Source organism: Schistocerca americana, chromosome 2 (assembly GCF_021461395.2).
Source record: "Schistocerca americana isolate TAMUIC-IGC-003095 chromosome 2, iqSchAmer2.1, whole genome shotgun sequence".
Classification (NCBI taxonomy): Eukaryota; Metazoa; Arthropoda; class Insecta; order Orthoptera; family Acrididae; genus Schistocerca; species Schistocerca americana.
Window position 1 is genome coordinate 141,537,108 of NC_060120.1, and position 20,625 is coordinate 141,557,732.

General features: G+C 39.1%; 1 protein-coding gene across 2 annotated transcripts in view; it reads right to left on the reverse strand.

Moving 5' to 3' along the window:
- LOC124595724 (arginyl-tRNA--protein transferase 1) overlaps positions 1–20,625 on the reverse strand; it is a 162,904-nt gene that overhangs the window by 141,046 nt on the left and 1,233 nt on the right. For both annotated transcript variants that reach the window (XM_047134591.1, XM_047134590.1), the window contains exon 3: positions 9,805–9,950. In XM_047134591.1, coding sequence (XP_046990547.1) covers positions 9,805–9,950 — 146 coding nt within the window. The remainder of the gene's footprint in view (positions 1–9,804; positions 9,951–20,625) is intronic.

The window sequence follows — 20,625 nt, forward strand, 5'->3', positions numbered from 1 at the left end:
CGACATCATCCAAGTGTCTGGACCGTTCGCCGGATAGTTACGTTATTTAAGGAAACAGGAAGTGTTCAGCCACATGTGAAACGTCAACCATGACTTGCAGCAAATGATCATGCCCAAGTAGGTGTTTTAGCTGCTGTCGTGGCTAATCCGCACATCAGTAGCAGCCAAATTGTGCGAGAATCGAGAATCTCAAAAACGTCGGTGTTGAGAATGCTACATCAACATCGATTGCACCCATACCATATTTCTATGCACCAGGAATTGCATGATGATGACTTTGAATGTCGTGTACAGTTCTGCCACTGGGCACAAGAGAAATTGCAGGACGATGACAGATTTTTTGTAAGCGTCTACTAAGTGACGAAGTGTCATTCACCAACAGCGGTAACGTAAACTGGCATAACATGCGCTATTGGGCAACAGAAAATCCACGATGGCTGTGACAAGTGGAAAATCAGCGACCTTGGCGGGTTAATGTACGGTGCGGCATTATGGGAGGAAGGATAATTGGCCCCCATTTTATCGATGGCAATCTAAATGGTACAATGTATGCTGATTTCCTAAGTAATGTTCTAGCGATGTTACTACAAAATGCTTCACTGCATGACAGAATGGCGATGTACTTCCAACATGATGGATGTCCAGCACATAGCTCGCGTGCGGTTGAAGCGGTACTGAATAGCATATTTCATGACAGGTGGATTGGTCATTGAAGCACCATACCATGGCCCACACCTTCACCGGATCTGATGTCCCCGGATTTCTTTCTGTGGGGAAAGTTGAAGGATATTTGCTATCATGATCCACCGACAACGCCTGACAACATGCGTCAGCGCATTGTCAATGCATGTGTAAACATTACGGAAGGCGAACTACTCGCTGTTGAGAGGAATGTCGTTACACGTATTGCCAAATGCATTGAGGTCGACGGACATCATTTTGAGCATTTATTGCATTAATGTGGTATTTACAGGCAATCACGCTGTAACAGCATGCATTCTCAGAAATGATAAGTTCACAAAGGTACATGTATCACATTGGAACAGCCGAAATAAAATGTTCAAAGGTACCTACGTTCTGTATTTTAATTTTAAAAACCTACCTGTTACCGACTGTTCATCTAAAATTGTGAGCCTTACGTTTGTGACTATTACAGTGCCATCTATCACAAAGCGAAAAAAGTGGTCCAACTAAAACATTCATATTTCTTTACGTATTACACGAATAAAAAATTGGGGTTCCTATTTTAAAAAAATGCAGATGATATCTGTTTGACCCATGGCAGCACCATCTAGCAGGCCAACCATAGTGCCATCTGGTTTCCCCCTTCAAGCTAGACAAGTTTCGTTCTTTGTAGTTTTTTCGTTTTACGCTTATTTCGTGAGATAAAATTGTGTGTTCCTGAATAACGCACACCTTTTTGTACAAGACTAAGTGACTTTAAATCCTTGTGAAGATTATTCTTATTTCTAGTATTGATTCCATGACTTGAGCTGTTGATTTGAAAAAGTGATATATTTTTAGTGACAAATTTCATTAAAGAATAAATATATTGGGAAGCAGTAGTTAATATCCCTAGCTCCCTAAACAGGCTTCTGCAGGATGTTCTTGAGTTCCCACCACATATAACTCTTACTGCACGTGTTTGTGCCCAGGAAACTTTAGCTTGGTTTGATGAGTTACACCAAAAAATAATCACATATGACATTATGGAATGAAAGTAAGGATAGTATGCCAACTTTTTCATTTTTATATCTCCTATGTGTGACACAACTCACATTGCAAAGAGAGATTAGTTAAGACGCTTTAGCAGTTCTGTGGTGTGCTCCTCCCAGTTGAATTTACTATCAAGCTGTAATCCCAAAAATTTAACACCATCCACTTCTATCTGCTTGTCATCCTATGTCAGGCATATATTCGTGGGACACCCCCTACAAGTTCTGCACTGCATTTAGTGTGTTTTTTCAAAGTTTAGAGACAAAGAATTGGCTAGGAACCAGTGATTAATCTCCACAAATATTTTATTAGCTGATCTTTCTAAGGCTTCACTTGATTTGCTATTTATTGCAATGTTTGTATCATCGGCAAACAAAACGAAATTGGCATCTGGTAATGTTACTGATGAAAGGTCATTGATATAAACAAGAAAAAGTAAGGGCCATAAAATGGAACCTTGTGGCACCCCACATGTAATTAGTTCCCAGTTGGATAATGCCTGATAGCTTAATACATGTCTCTTTCCTAATAACACCCTTTGTTTCCTGCCAGAGATATGAGACTTGAACCATTTTGCAGCATTTCTTGTTATACCATAATATTCTAATTTACTTAAAAGGATATTGTGATTTACACACTCAAATGTCTTTGACAGATCACAAAATATACCATTTGCTTGCAATTTTTTGTCTAATGAATTAAGTACATTTTCACTGTAAGTGTAGATAGCCTTCTCAATATCAGAACCATTTAGAAATCCAAACTGCATCTTTGACAGTATGTTATTTGTCATAAGATGGTTATAAAGCTGATTGTACATTACCTTTTCTAAAATTTTTGAGAATGCTGGCAAAAGAGAAATTGGATGGAAATTTGATGCTATTTCTCTATCTCCCTTCTTAAACAGTGGCTTAACTTCAGCATATTTCAACAATTCAGGAAATATTCCACTCATAAACGACTGGTTACACAGATATCTTAATATGTTACTTAACTCAGAATCACATTCTGTAATTAACTTTGTTGATATTTCATCATACTCCCTGGATGTTTTTGATTTTAAAGATTTTTGATGGACATTACTTCTGCTGTGGTAATGGGGGTCAAATTCATATTATGGAAGTTACTTGAAATGTCTGGTCTGAGGTATTCCATAGCAGCATCTACAGAACCTGACAGCTCCATCTTTTCAGTAACAGTTGTAAAATGTTTGTTAAAAAGTTCTGCAACACTATACACACCTGTCACCAATGTATCATTTAGTCTTAATGCTATTTGTCCCTCTTCATGTCTGGTTCTACTGGTCTCCTCCTTCACTGTATACCATATTGTCTTTATTTTGTCATCTGATATGACTACCTTTTCCTTGTAATATATTTGCTTTGATGTAAGAATTACAGTCTTTAATGCAGTACTTCTTGTGATGTGCTATAGCATCAACATCAGAACTGTTTCGGATTGCCAGATACAGTTTTCTTTTTGTTTTACAAGATACCTCTATTCCATGATCAATCCATGGCTTCTTTGTGGACTTTGCTCTAACCTTGGTTAGTTTTGGGGGGAAAACAGTGCTCAGATAAGATAAGGACTTTATTAGCGAAAGTATTATATTTTTCATTCATGCCATGACCACTGTAAACATCACTCCAGTGAATGTCTCAATGGAGTGTCCTAAAATAATCTATGTTTGGCTTATTGATTACCCTCTTGAGCTTAGATTTGACAGATTTTATATCCTGTTCAGTATTAAGATTTAACAGAAGGAACTGTATGTCATGGTCTGAGAGGCCATTGACTATTGGTTTTGTAATATAATTTTGTTCATTGGACTTTTCTATAAAGATATTATCAATGGCTGTTTGTGAGCATTTGGCTACCCTAGTGGGGAACTTAACAGTGGGAATTAAGTTGAATGATAGTGTTACTGACTCAAATAAGTTCTTATGGGAGAGTCTTTAAGGAAATCTACACTGAAGTCACCAGCAACCACTATTTCTTTGTTTTTGGTTGTTAAATGGGCCAGTACAGCTTCAAGGTGGTTTATGAACAGATTGAAGTTACCTGCAGGTGCTCGATATACACTTAATATTATGAAGGGTTTTTTGTGAAATTCTACTTCTGTTACACATGCTTCCATATATGGTTCTAGGCAAAATCTATGAATGCCTATGCTCTTAAATTTATGACAGTTCCTGATGGATGTGGCAACTCCTCCTTTCTCCTCTACAAAAGTGAGGTGCTAACCTAAATCCTGTAATACTTGAAAAGTTCTATACCAGTGGTCACATGATCTTCAGATGGGCAGATTATGTCAGCTGGGTTTGAGGACTCTAATTCATCTATGCAGATACTTAATTCATTAATTTTATTTCTCAGTCCTCGAATATTCTGATGCAATAAAGATAGCTGACATTTCACATTGACTGAGTTAAAATGGGTAGAGTTGAAATTTCTGCTGATTGTTGAAAATTCTTAACCAATAGCTGTTTATGCTAATGTAACAAGCTAGAATTATGTTTTATGATTTCTTTCTCAAATTGAAGGTTTGTCTCAATCCTAAACCCTCTTAAAACTTGGTTTCTTTCTGTCCTCCCTGCCCTAAAAAAGGGTCTTTTCTGAAGCCTATAACCACTGGTATTTTATCACTCACTACAGTGCCTCCCCCCTTTAACTTTCCTGCTATTTTCCCAGCCAGTTTACCCTTCCCTTTCCTGTTGAGGTGAAGGCCATGCATAGTATAATCCCACCTATTGAGAGAATCAACAGGAAACACACCAATGTGTGACCCTGCACCATACATAAGCAGCTGTTCCAACTCCAAATTAACTCTCTTGACAGAAGAGTTCAAATGAGGTCGGTCATGGTGCCCACAAAGAGATACAAACTCAACACTAGTATGCTTCGATGCTGATGCAATCTTTGCTAGGTCACATGCTATACTGTACCCAGGATCTCTGTCAATACTATTACCTGGTCCACCCACTATAACAACGGTGTCTTCCTTAGTGAAATCTTTGCAAAGTGATCCTAAATCCTCTGTCACTTTCTCAAGACCAGCATCTAGTTTTAAAAAAATTGGTGACCTGGTATTCTGATCCTAGTTCATCCTGGAAAAGTTGGCCAACACACCTTCCATGGGAACTACCTAACAACAATACTTTCTTTCTCTTTACTGATTTCCCTACATTCTTATTTTTCAATTTGCTGCTGAAAGTTTGTTGTGTCCTGTCTACACCTGCAACTGCTTGAGGCTCACCAGCTTCTAATAACTGCGGCAACAGGTCAAACCTATTCTCCACACTCACCACAAAGCTGTCAGACAAAGTTCTAGGCCTGTTCCTCCTGTTGCCTGTTGCCAATTCCCACCTCTCTTTACCCTTCTCCCTCCTTAACCTGTCAAGATCTCCCCTGGCCTTGTCTAACTCAGCCTGAAGGGCGGCAATTTTCCCCTCCTGTTCTAGTGTCTTCCAATCTCTACTACATATCCTACAAAACCACTGATGAGTCTCATTTACTGCCCCCATTCCCATGCCACTACAGTCACCCACATGGAAAAAACTATAGCACCCGTCACACCAGAGCCCCGACCTAACAAGTCTATGGGAAGTCACGCACTTTTCACTCATGATAAATGTAATAGTTTATTGAGAATAAGTCAGTTAAATTACAGATAAACACAAAAATATGATTCCACAAATTTGGGCCGGCCGCGGTGGTCTAGCGGTTCTTGGCGCGCAGTCCAGAACCACGCGACTGCTACGGTTGCAGGTTCGAGTCCTGCCTCGGGCATGGATGTGTGTGATGTCATTAGGTTCGTTAGGTTTAAGTAGTTCTAAGTTCTAGGGGACTGATGACCACGGTAGTTAAGTCCCATAGTGCTCAGAGCCATTTCCACAAATTTGGCCTATACGCAACTGTATGTAAGCAAAAACAAGAGTGCAAAGTTTCTGAAACAACAACTTAAACTTCACGCTACTTTCTGGAAATGTGAGTTAAATAAGGAAGAGGTACACTACTGTTAAATTGCTGGAGAGAGCAAAGAACAACTAAACGAAATTATATAGATTTGCTGCGGCAAAACGCAAACAGAAAATACGACTGTAACCCAACTGTACGATCTTTTCACGTTTTCTGCTATATTATGTAAAGAAAAATGAAACCTTTAAAGGTACGCTTAAAAAGCACACTGATACACCTATTTACCATGTAACAGTACTAAACTAATTATTTTTATAATCTAAAATGACTTATCTTTACGAGAACACCAAAACTTGCTCTAGTCGCTTGTCTGTAGGGCTGCCAACATTTACAAGTCTCAGAATTTAAAGAAACTTTCATTGTTGACCATTAGATAAATATTGTGTTTTATGCAGCCTTGTGGGTGTTATTTGGAGATTTTGACATTTTAGAGTGTAATGAACAAGACTTAGCAAACCTGAGTTGATCCTTCCTGCAGTCTTCATATAATCATCATCAGAGTATAACAGAGCAACAACTTTTTGTGACTCACATTCTGGCATGTTGGGTACAATCTTTGGTCTAATGTACATTTTATGCAATTTCTTAATTTAGCTGTTCCCGTGTTATCAAGAGCATGCAAGCCAATTTAAATGACATAATTTGCTTTTGCGAAAGGGCTGCAACGGCGTTTTTGCAAGAACTGTGAGTGTGTGGCAAGGCTTTATGATAGAAGCTGATAACTGACTGATTGGGTTTAAGGGAAGAAACAGTAAGGTCAGCAGTGCCAGAACTGTGAGTGTGTGGCAAGGCTTTATGATAGAAGCTGATAACTGACTGATTGGGTTTAAGGGAAGAAACAGTGAGGTCAGCTGTGCCTTGTTCACCTGAAGTTGGTGACATCTGCTAGAAATTTGATCAAACTGTAAAAATATGTAGAAGTGGTAAAACAGAGGCAATGAAAGCAATATGCATTCCAGCTATGAGAAATAATTGCATGAGATATAAAAGCATATGGGTTGGACTGTTATGCACACAATTCTTTCAAGACAGGTGGCGAGGATAACCACAACAGTGAAAGGGAAAAGGCTAACAATGTAATGAACACCAATAGGGCAGACAATAATAAAGTAAGTTGAGAGATATAATGAGAGCAATAGATTTCTACATCAGCTTGTATCAAGGATAAGGAATTCTTAAGATCTCTCTTACATCAGAGTGTTATCCTAAAACAGTGAATGAGTATGTAGGAGGAGAGGCTAACTGCATCTAAAAGTACAACAGAATAGCAGGGAACAGCCAGGACGTGCGGTGGAGGAGGTAGGGTCAAGGACCTCCTGGGCAGAATAGAACTACATCTATATAAAAGTAGGGTCCTTCTGCACTTGTGTTCTTTATAATAATTCTGGTCCCGTCACTGGAGCTGTACCTGTAAAATGACTCTATTCCATGTACTTTACTTTTTCATTGTCTATTTTATATTTTACATCCATCAGATCTTGCTTCTGATGAACTTTATTTCTGCTGTTATAATTTTATTTTTTCCTATATTTTAAATCCACAAGCAAGGATAAGCAGAAAGTATGTATTCTATTGAGAACTTATGCTTTATATTGTTGTCATTTGACGTGAAACTCCAAAGATTCTTTGAAACTGATTCAAGCCTTGTTCCTTCCAGAATTAAGTTTGAAACTCCTCCCCATCCTCCTCCTCCACCTCCTCTCTACGTGCCATTAATACTGTTAAATGCACTGATTTTTTGATAAAAATTTTCAACATTTAAGGCTTCTTCTGTACTGTCTCCTCTATTTTCTTTAACATAATGGCACCATCAGTAAATTCACATCAGAGGTCTAACCCTTCTCAATCTCATTCATAGGTCTTCATTATTTTCTCCACAGCCATGATGAAATGAGGTAAGAACCAAAAAAAATTCTTTCTGAATAGATTACATTACTCCAAACCATTCTATTAAGCCATTTTCTATTTCAAAGTAAGAGGCCTTCCTGTACTCCCATGCATCTACTCTAACATTCTTACTACAGATATGTTTTCCCTAGCCTATTTATGTTATCTTTTCTAGCACATTTGAAGAGAGTGACAATAATTTAATGATGCTCTATTGAAAGCAAATGCAAAAGTCAGGAAAAACTAAGGCAAGATTGTGAAGAAAATATTAGAAAATAGAACAACAGTAGAAACATTATGAATGAACACAGAAGTATACATTCACACAGAAAAAATAAAATCTGAAATTAGGAAAATAAGACCTTTTTTGGGGGGCACATGCAGAGATGAAGTACTCACAGAATGACAAAAGTATACAGCATTTTGAAAAATAGAAATGTAAATCCAATTATGGAAGTGCATGAAGACATACATCAAATTAGCATAGATAAATGAAAAATTGAAGAAAGAACAAAATACAGAAATAAAATTACAAGTGTGATGGTTTTTTTTTTTTTTTTTAAGAAAAAGATGTTCCAAAAGGAGAATGAAGAAAATGTGCAACAGAAGAGAGAACAGAAATGACTATTGGAGACAGCATAAAGCTCGCTTAGTGGCTTAAACATGCTTGTTAATGGACCTGTTCAGAAAGAAGAAGAAGAAGAAGAAGAAGTAGTAGAAACCATAATTTCATTGTTTCCATTACCTGCCTTGTTCAAAATAAGATCTAGCAACTCAAATTGCTTAATCACTTGGGATCTTACTCAACGAATTTCATTTATGAAAGTAAAGTGACAGTGTTTTCTTGAAGCAACACTGTAAAGACTTTCCTGTTTGTCACCTTCTGACATTGAACGGTTGTTTTTAGACAATCTGGCATCTTGTTTCCAGTCCAAATGACAGACAGTATTTGGTCTATGCAGGCACTTCTATTGTTTCGTTAACACAGCCTGTGAGTTTGTCAAATGCTGTTGATTTCTGTTTCACATCCTGATTAGTTCTCTCTCTACTTCCAGTTAAATTAGATGTTGATGCGCTTTACTTATTCTGTCCTCTCTGCAGTTAGTGTCATTGATATTACTGGCAATTCTAATGAGTAACATATTCAAAGAGTTCATGTCTACACTGGTTTCTCCTTATTCTTCATGTGTATTGCTTCATCTGTTTGTGTCCTGCTGACATGTTCTCTTTACTTTTAAGACCAGCTTGGCAGTAAGCCCTTAACTTGGCAGCATATATCCAATACATATGTTTTAATCTTTAATCAGCCGTTATACGAGGGTTGGAACTTAAATAGTGGCAACTATTTATTTACAGCTCGTACAAAATTGATACATATTTCAAAGTTTTCCTCACCTTCAAAGTAGTCACCAACATTGTGTATAACCCGTTGCCAGCGATGTGGAAGTCGTAGAATACTCTTAGCAGTACCAGTTGTGTTGACAGCTGGAGCGGCACGGTCTATTGCTCGACAAATTTATAGCAGTTCTGAAGCGAATGCCTTGAAGTGTGTACTTCAGTTTAGAAATCAAGTTGAACTCACAAGGGCTTAAGTCAGGGGAGTGCAGTAGGTGGTATATCAATTAGCAACACCATCAGTCAAACAAATCAGTAACAACTTGCACTGTACGTGCTTGAGCATTGTCCTACAAAATGATGGTCAGGTTCTGCAAAAAGTGTCATCACTTCTGTCTCTTAAGCTGGTCCTAGGTTGTGTTCCAAAAATGAACAGCATTTGCTTCAAAATTGCTACAAATTCGTCAGACAATAGACCACGCTGCTTGAACTGTCAACACAACTGGCACTGCAAAGAGTATCCTACGACTTCAACGTGACTGGCAACAGGTTATACACAATGCTGGTGACTACTTTGAAGGTCAGTAAAACTTTGAAACACGTATCTATTTTGTATGAGCTGTAAATAAATAGTTGCCACTATTAAAGTTCCAAGCCTCATATACAGATTTGATGTTCTGGTAGGGGCTCTAAACATATTGTCTTTATGATCTAATGATTAAACTACAGTCTTTTTCTCTACTTTATTTACTTTCCCTTATACTGGTTGCAAGCAGATACATATAGTGACTAACTGTACAACAAAACAAACTGTTTCAGCCTGTGAACCAAACAAATTCTCCATCATCTTAAAGTGATTTATGAATATTTAACTAGTTAATGTAGTACCTTGAATTTGGTCATCTGAAGCTTCTGATCCTTCAAGAGATAAGGCATCATCATTTGATTTGGACAAACCATGAGCCAGAAAACGATTAAATCGTTTGATTACCTTCTTCTGTGACTTGGATATTTTAAATTCCAAGGCTTCACATCTGAAGTTTACAACAAACAAAACTATTAAAAGAAAATACAAAAACAATTAGACAAACAGGTTATAATGGAGAGAACACAGCGAACTTCAAACATAAAATATTCTATGAACCACCAGATGTTACCACTGTGACTAATTAAAAAATAAAAGTAAACAATGATTCTCAGAGTTTCAAAATCAATTTTTATACATACTAAGTTACAAACAGAAACACAAAGAAAAGAATGGATGCTACGTCAAAGTAGACAAAATAAATACATAGAAGGGTAATGCAAACTATGCAAAGGACAGCCTCTCCCCCTTCTCACATACATCCTCTCTCTCTCTCTCTCTCTCTCTCTCTCTCTCTCTCTCTTTCACCACGACCAGCAGCAGCAGCAGAACACACACATGAAGGTATTGAAGTTTGCAAGCTTTCGGAGCCAGTGGCTCCTTCCTCTGGCAGAAGGGTTGAAGGGAAAGAAAGAGAGGTGCAAGAAAAAGGACTGGTGAGATTTACAAAGTGGGGAAAGTTGCCCACAACTGCGGGTCAGAGGAAACTTACCATGGCATTTGCTAAATCTCATCAGTCCTTTTCCTTTACTCCTCTTCCTCCCTCTTCAACCCTTGTGTCAGAAGAAGGAGCCCAAAGACTTGCAAATTTCAATACCTTAATATGTGTGTTCTCATGCCACTACTTGGTGAGTAGATTTTTTTATCTATCCAATTACATCATATTCCCTAAATTTTATGACTGAATGTCACCACTGCATTGTAAGTAATAGGATTCACAATAGAATAAAATTTGTTGTTATAGTACATGCATCAGCACTACTTACATATGAACCTAGATAACAGTTCACAATGGGAGGTATATTGATTGCTGTGTATCAACTCTATAAGGAATAACGACTACTGAATAATAGGTATAAAATGAAGCATTGAGCTGCAAACAGAGAAATGATAAAAGAAATGTGTTTGGCTGTCAGAAGTGCTATGTGTGAAGCCTTTAACAATTGCCAAAGCAGAATCTTATCAAAAGATGTCTCGCAAAAGCCAAAGAAATTCTGGCCAAATGTAAAGGCAATTAGCGATACTGACACTCTTGGAAAAATGAAAATGAGGGAAGGAAATGAAAAGCAGAAATTCTGAACTCCATTTTCAAATGTTCCTTTACACAGGAACATCCATGAGTACTGCCCCAGTTTAAATTTTGCGATGGTGCAATGATGAGTGGTTTACTGCGAAACAGATAAAATGGCTAGAGTTGAACAAATCTTGATGAGCCCAATGGAACCCCTAATGGATTCTCCACATAATTTGTCAGTGACTTAGCCCCATTATTAACCATAAAAGTATTTTGAGAGTTAAAATGTGGTCAAGCAGACTGTAATCTGTTTATTATGCAGGCAATTGTCCAATTTCAACTATGGGTCATTTTCAAGCACATGTTTTAAGCTTCCTGCTTCAATAAAATGAAGTGTAAAATGTGCTTGAAAATAACCCAAGGCTGAAATTGGCTAAAAGCATGGACAATAAATAGATCACAGCCCACTTGACCATATTTTCATTTTCAAAGCATACTGAGGCTGTGGACACCCACAAAACAAAGTTTTTAAAACTGTAAAAGTAGTTGGTAAAATGCACAGCTCACACCCATGTATGTCAGTGTAAAAGAAGTGATCCACAAACTAATGTCTAATGTCTTTGACAGATATATGCTGCAGAATTTTAGAACATATCCTAAAATCAAACATAATTAGGTATCCCAAACAGAATGACCTCCTTCATGTCAACCTCCATGGATTCCAGAAACATCAGCCATGGGAAACCCGACTTGTGCTTTTCTCAGATTACATTCGAAAAGCTATGGATACAGGCAGCCAGGTAGATGCAGTATTTCTTGCCTTCTGAAATAATAAGTGTTATCCTATGGGATATCAAACAAAATTTGTGATTTGATTGAAGATTTCTTTGTATAAAGGATGTAGGTTGTTATCTTGGACGGAGAGTCATCAGCTGGTGTAGAAGTAACTTCAGGCATTCCCCAGGGAACTGTGTAAAGGTCACTTATGCTCATTTTGTGTAGTAATGACATGGGTCATTATTGTTAATCTACACTTTTCTGCAGATGATGCAGTTATCTAATGTGAAGTACTGTATGATGACAAAAATCAGATATTGATATGATTTCAAAGTGGTGCAAAGAATGGCAGCCTGATTTAAATGTTTACAAATGTAAACCTGTGCACTTCACAAAAAAAAATAGTGTTCTGTGACTAAAATATCAATTAAATGCAACTGGAGTCAGTCAACTCATACACTCATCCAGGGGTAACATTTTGTTCAAATACGAAATGAAGTGATCACATAGGTCAAGTTGTAGGCAAAGCAGGTGGCACACTTTGGTTCACTAATAGGAATTAGAGATATGTAATCAATCTACAAGGAAGACTACTTACAAAACATTTGTGCACACCTCTGTAGAATATTGTTAAACATTTTGTTGAACACAATGAGCTGCACTTATTTGCTAGACTGACATTTGGGCAAACAGTGGCACATACTTTGCATATCTAAATCAAGTGACATGTCCGCCAAGTATAAAATCTTTATATTGGTAAAAAACAGTGTGGATATCTGCAGTACACAGAGCACCGTGGGTACACATTACAGCTTGGAAATGCTAAATAGCCACACTTCCTGCTGGTAATGGACACTACTCTGTTAATAATGGCTAAAAATGATGTGGATCTCTGCAGTTCACAGTTCACAGACCGCTAAGAGTGTACATTTCACAACTATAACATGTACACATGACGATCTGTGTCGTGCAAAGATCCAAATTGTTTTCAACAATTATAGGGACTTCGTACTTGATGGATATACTGGGATATACTGTTTGATTTGGACATGCACAGTACATGCCAATGATGATGGACTATATGCCCAAATATAATTTTGAAGTGCAGCTCATGGTGTTCAACAATATATTATTAATCAAATAAATACAAGCTGTGGAGTATCCTATATACATGACTTTTCACATAGAATATTTCTAACAAATGTGGGACCCATACCAAACAGAATAATGAGGATGAATCAAAATTATACTCTAGATTTTCAACAATGTAGGAAAAGACATATTGCTACTTACTGTAAAGAAGACTCATCAAGTTGCAGACAGGCACAATTAAAAGACACTTACATAAAGCTTTCAGCCACAGCCTTCATCAGTGAAAGACACACACACAAACACACACCTGTGAACTCCAGCATCCAGCACCTCGGGCCAGGATGCGGGATGCAACTATCATGTGGGATGCAAGCAGTAATCTTGGGGAGGGGGATGGTGTACAGGTGGAGACAGCGATGAAGGCTGTCTGGTGGAGTGTGCGGGGACTAGAATAGCAACAGGCACAGTGTCGGAAGGCTGGGGGCAGGGAGATGGGGAAAAATGGATCAAAAAAGAAGAGGAGCGAGGAAAGACAGGCAGATATGTGTTGGCAGAGGGCTGCAATTAAACACGGTGGGAGACGAGAATAGGTAGGAGAAGAATGGACAGAGGAGGTGGAAACTTTTGGGTGGAGGGTGTGGGGATAGTATGTTACCGTAATATCAGGTCGGGATAATTACGGGAGCAGAGAAAGTGTTGTAGGGATAACTCCCACCTGTGCAGGTCAGAAAAGCTAGTGGTGGGGGAAGGATCCTTATGGTTTGGGTAGTGAAGCAGCCATTAAAATCAATTTATAATGGATCAAATCAAAATCAAGTGTGTTGTGTTCAGCTGCATGTTGTGCCTCAGTGTGCTCTACTTTGCTCTTGGCCACAGTTTGGCAGTGGCTGAATTAACATGAGACACGTGGAAAAATGTTGAAGGGAGGATTGCTAAAATTGTGAAAGAAGACACTTAATCAGAAGCTTTCAAAGAGCTAATCAGCAACATACCTCAATTTATTAATCATTGTTTCTTAGTAAAAATGCAAAGTGGCTGCTTCTTAGAAAAAAAGAATAAAGTGGTTCAAATAGATTTCGCTGAAAACTATTCAGTGTGACTGCAAGACAGAATCCAGTCTGAATTCTGGGGTTCACAACAAGTTGTCATATTTACAGCTGTTGCCTGGATATCTCCTACTGTTCTCCAAAGTTATGCTATAATCAGTGATGAACTTTCTCACAACAAATATGCAATGCCTTTCTAAAACAACTTAATTACAATTAAAATGAAGTTTCCAAATGTGAAGGTTACAGACATATTTTCAGATGGACCAGCCAGTCAATTCATATGATGGTATACGTTAAGCAACACTACCTTAATTCAAGTGCAACTGCAGCTTTTATTAATATGGAATTTCCTGGCTATAAGCCATGGTAAAGGTAAGGTTGATGGTATAGGTGGAAAATTAAAACGTCATGTGTGGCATGCTGCGTTGAGTGAAAAATTCTATATCGCTGATGCTAAATCATTTTGTGAATGAGATCATAAAGTTTCAAAATCTGCCACTGTGATGTTGTAAACGGAAGATGAAGTACAAATACAAAAGAGCGGTTTTGATGATGCTGTGGGGCATATTCATACAATTCCTGATGCTCAATCAGTGCAAAAAGATAAAGCTGTTTTTCCACACACAGTATCCAAATGCAAAATGAATGATCCTTTTCAAAAGAAAAATACAATTCATTTGAGCCCTTTATGGTTAAGTTTGCTGCCAAAAGTGGAACCAACCAAGTCATAAGTCAAATTGTGAGAACTGATGGAGACGAGTACGAAATTATGTATTTTGAAAAACAAAATAGACTTAAAATTTAGTTTTAGGGTAATGATACATCTTGTGTACTACAATCTGACACTGCGAAAGTTCTTTCTACCCCTGACATTGACAATTGTCAGATTTATTTCCTAGGTTAGATGTCACAACTGCAGCATAAACATTAAAAATTTATCCTGTAACTCCATAATGTTGACATCTATGTAAGATATTATGTAAGTCACTTGTCGGGGAAAAAAAACTTAGTTTTGTTCAAACTGAGTAGAGGATAACCACACCTGTCCCATTCCATCACTCTGCCTATCCCTTTCCATCACAGAAATATATATTCTTAATATATTAATTATTTGATCTATTGTATTTACATGATTTGCATAACCAAGCAGCACCCCTAATGCATAACTGAAAAAAAATTGCCACTACCAATAATTCATTTTTATAAGAATTCCACCTTACACTCCAAAGGATGAAATTACTCTTTTTACTGAGTCCTGTTCCATCACGCATGTGATTGTTTATAAATTCCTTAGTATTAGATGAGGTACTGCTTTGTTTTACATTCTATAAGAAAGAAATAATATTCTTTTTACTGTTGTTGTTGTGGTCTTCAGTCCTGAGACTAGTTTGATGCAGCTCTCCATGCTACTCTATCCTGTGCAAGCTTCTTCATCTCCCAGTACCTACTGCAACCTACATCCTTCTGAATCTGCTTGGTGTATTCATCTCTTGGTCTCCCTCTATGATTTTTACCCTCTACGCTGCCCTCCAATACTAAATTGGTGATCCCTTGATGCCTCAGAACATGTACTACCAACCGATCCCTTCTTCTAGTCAAGTTGTGCCACAAACTTCTCTTCTCCCCAATCCTATTCAACACCTCCTCATTAGTTATGTGATCTACCCATCTAATCTTCAGCATTCTTCTGTAGCACCACATTTCGAAAGCTTCTATTCTCTTCTTGTCCAAACTATTTATCGTCCATGTTTCACTTCCATACATGGCTACACTCCATACAAATACTTTCAGAAACGACTTCCTGACACTTAAATCTATACTCGATGTTAACAAATTTCTCTTCTTCAGAAACGCTTTCCTTCCCATTGCCAGTCTACATTTTATATCCTCTCTACTTCGACCATCATCAGTTATTTTGCTCCCCAAATAGCAAAACTCCTTTACTACTTTAAGTGTCTCATTTCCTAATCTAATACCCTCAGCATCACCCGACTTAATTTGACTACATTCCATTATCCTCGTTTTGCTTTTGTTGATGTTCATCTTATATCCTCCTTTCAAGACACTATCCATTCCGTTCAAATGCTCTTCCAAGTCCTTTGCTGTCTCTGACAGAATTACAATGTCATCGGCGAACCTCAAAGTTTTTATTTCTTCTCCATGGATTTTAATACCTACTCCGAATTTTTCTTTTGTTTCCTTCACTGCTTGCTCAATATACAGATTGAATAACATCGGGGAGAGGCTACAACCCTGTCTCACTCCCTTCCCAACCACTGCTTCCCTTTCATGCCCCTCAACTCTTATAACTGCCATTTGGTTTCTATACAAATTGTAAATAGCCTTTCGCTCCCTGTATTTTACCCCTGCCACCTCCAGAATTTGAAAGAGACTATTCCAGTCAACACTGTCACAAGCTTTCTCTAAGTCTACAAATGCTAGAGGAGGAGGAGGAGATTAGTGTTTAACGTCCCGTCGACAACGAGGTCATTAGAGACAGAGCACAAGCTCGGATTAGGGAAGGATGGGGAAGGAAATCGGCCGTGCCCTTTCGAAGGAACCATCCCGGCATTTGCCTGAAGTGATCTAGGGAAATCACGGAAAACCTAAATCAGGATGGCCGGACGCGGGATTGAACCGTCGTCCTCCCGAATGCGAGTCCAGTGTGCTAACCACTGCGCCACCTCGCTCGGTCTACAAATGCTAGAAACATTCTTTTTACTATAGTACATTAAGCTTCAACATATATTAACAGTTTGCCTCTTACAAAAATTAAAATTACACAGAAAATTGTTGTGATTGAACTATTCCACCACATGGAATGGCCCTTTACTCTTCCTGTCTTTAATTATGGAAATAACTTGATAACCTCAATACTAGATTGTGAGCATTTTGCAAATGCTCAGCAGTAGATGAAAGGTGTTTCTTCAGCTTTGGGGCCGACAAGTGAATTGTGGTTTATTTGTCTCATAATGTACATAATTTAAATCATTTGATTCAAGTACAGGAGACTTGGCAAATTGTGGTAAAATTTCACCATAAACAAAGAACAGCTGATGTTAGAAAACAGCATAATAATAATAATACAATTTTGTTGTATATCAAACAATGGAAAATCCAGGATGGAATGTAACAATGGATGTACTTGAGCAACATGCACAATGCCAGTTCAAAAAAGATCTCCATCCTGCTCACTTCCTATTCCCACCTCGGAGCACCACTGTCCACCACATCTACAACAACCTCCAAACCTCCCCCACATCCCCTCATACCTGACAAACCTTGTCTCGCAGACCTACTGCACTTACCTAACCCTCAAAAACTCCCTCCCACCACTACACAGAACCCAGACCCTAAACAGACCCACAACACAGCCACGAGCCTTTCCTTCAGAAGACTTAGTCCCACAGAAATATCAGTACTTTCCAAAGGCCTCACCTTTTGCCCCACTCCCAAATTCAATCATGCACGACTAGTTAAAGACCTTCTCTCCTTCTCCCAGTCCCTACAGTGGAAACACTTTTTCGCCACCAACCCAACCAATCAGACTCAACCAAAGACCAATATTGAACCTTGCCTAACTCAGTTCACTCCTCTATCCAAATCACCCCCTGTTAACTTTCAAGAATTTCTTAACCTCGAACCTTGCCTCACCATCATTCCCCAAATCCCTCAACATGCAAACTAACCTTATATCCGCAAAAAGAACTGCAGTCCACTATCTAAAAACTGATCCTGACCTTATAATCCTACCTGCAGACAAACACTCCACCACAGTTGTTTTGAACTGCAAGGATTATATGTTGGAAGGACTCTGTCAGCTGTCAGATACTTCCACCTACAAACCTTGCCACAGTGACTCCATTCCAGGAATCTAGCAGGATCTCCAGGCACTACTCAAATCATTAGGCCCATCCCAGAACCTCTCCCCAGAGTCCATCTCTCTACTTACCCCTACCACTCCCTGCACTCTCACCTTCTAAATGCTCCCTAAACCAAACCATCCAGTACATCCCATTGTGGCCGGTTACTGTGCACCCACTGAGAGAATCTCTTCTCTCATATACCAACACCTTCAACCTATTACCCAGAACCTATCCTCCTATATAAAAGATACCAATCATTTCCTCCACTGACTCTCCACAGTTCCTGTCCCTTTACCACACGGTGCCCTGCTCGTCACTATTGATGCCACCCCCGTGTATACTAACATTCCTAATGCCCATGGCTTCACTGCTATTGAACACTACCCTTCCAGACGCCCTATGGATTCCAAACCAATAACCACCTTCCTAGTCGCCATGACCAACTATATCCTCACCCACAATTACTTCTCCTTTGAAGGCATTACCTACAAGCAAATCTGGGGTACGTCTATGGACTCCCGCATGGCACCATCCTATACCAACCTATTCATGGGCCATCTAGAGTAATCCTTACTAAAAACACAGAGATCCTAAACCCCTCACCTGGTTCAGATTCATTGATGACATTTTTGCTATCTGGATTGAAGGTGAGGACAACCTATTCACATTCCTCTAGAACCTCGACAACTTCTCTCCCATTTGCTTCACCTGGCCCTACTCAACCCAACAAGCCACCTTCCTAGATGTTGACCACCACCTCAGAGACAGCTACCTCAGTACCTCCATCCATATCAAAGCTACTAACCACCAGCAATACCTCCACTTCCACAGCTGCCACCAATTCCATGCCAAGAAGTCTCTTCCGTACAGCCTAGCCACCTGTGGTCGTCGCATCTGCAGTGACGAGCAGTCCCTCTCAAAATATACCGAGGGTCTCTCTGAAGCTTTCACTGACCATAATTATCCTCCCAACCATGTACAAAAACAAATCTCCCATGCCTTTTCTTCCCAGTCTCCCACCACCTTCCAAAGTCCAACAGTCTGGCCACAGAGGAGCAGTTCCCTCGTAACTCAGTACCATCCAGGACTGGAGCAACTGAATTACATTTTCCGCCAGGGTTTTGATTACCTCTCGTCGTGCCCGCAAATGAGAAATGTCCTGCCCAATATCGTTCCCACCCCCCCCTACTGTGGTATTCCGCTGTCAACCGAACCCACACAATATACTCGTCCATCCTTACACAACCCTTGCTCCCAACCCTCTTCTCCTGGCTTATACCCTTGTAATAGACCTAGATGCAAGATCTGTCCCATACATCCTCCTACCACCATCTACTCCAATCTGGTCACTAACATCACCTATCCCATCAAAGGCAGGGCTACCTCTGAAACCAGTCATGGTTATTTACAAGTTAAGCTGCAACCACTGTGCTGCATTCTATGTAGGCATGACAACCAACAAGCTGTGTGTCCCCATGAATGGCCACTGACAAACTGTGGCTGAAAAACAAGTAGACCACCCTGTTGCTAAACATGCTCCCAAACATGATATCCCTCATCTCAATGACTGCTTCACAGCCTGTGCCATAGGGATCCTTCCCACCAACATCAGCTTTTCTGAATTGCACAGGTGGGAACTTTCCCTGCAATACATCCTATGTTCCCATAACCCTCCTGACCTCAACCTTCGTTAGTCACTGTCCTCATCCATCCAACCCCCTCCCTGTTCCCATTTCAGCACTACACAGCCGTCATTTCACTGCCACCCCCAGTCTTTTAATTTCTTTTTATTTCCCTCCTTTCCACTTCCTCCCCCCCCCCCCCTCCACCTAAACTGTGGCACTTCACTGTCTGCCACCCCCACCATACTATCTCTCCCCCTCCCAGCCTCCTCCTTACCCCCCACACAGTTATCACTGCTATCATGCACTGGTGCTGCTGATCGCAGTGTGGTTTCAGTTGTCTGAGACTGCATATTCTGACATGTGCAAGTCGTGTGTGTGTGTGTGTGTGTGTGTGTGTGTGTGTGTATTGCTGACAAAAGCTTTAATGGCCGAAAGGTATAATTGTGTGAAACTTTTTGTTGTGCCTATCGTGACTCAGCATCTCCACTATATGTTGAGTAGCAACTTTCCTTCTCTAATTTTGTTATATATAGAATAAAATATAACACTTAATTACCCCTTGTTCAAATTATCATTTCATCCTTTATGAATTCTTCTATTGGATAGCAACATTTCTCTCTTAGAATTTGCTTTTGCCTCATTTTTAAAATTTCTAGCTTCATATTAAATAGATTTTTGCCCGTTAACTTGTTATATATTGTCATCCCCATATACTGTGGAGTCTGTGCATATAATTTCAACTGGTGTGTGAGTAGCATAAACTTATTTTTATTTCTCATGTTATATGTATGGTTAAAACGATTCTCCTCAAATAATTTTTATCTGATGTCTAGGAAGATTATAATTTCGTATATGTATATGATGGGAACATTTAGGACGTGTATTTTTCAAAATAATGGGCGAAAAGACTGCTTGCTGTGCAGTACACATGTATCGGACAATTTTCTTAAGCAGTTTCAGTATTCAAGATACAGTACTTGAACTTCCCCAGAAAATTATCCCACATCTAATGAAGTATTCAAGTCAAGTTTCAACCCATTTAACTGGAGCATGTTTTCTAAGGTATACAGTGAGCTTACAATGGATCTTGGAATTTTTTCTGTATTGTCACCTACAATTAAAACAGAATTATCATCTACAAACAGAACTGATGTGGAATTTACATTTATGGGTTTAGAATAATAATTCACTGCTCTGATGT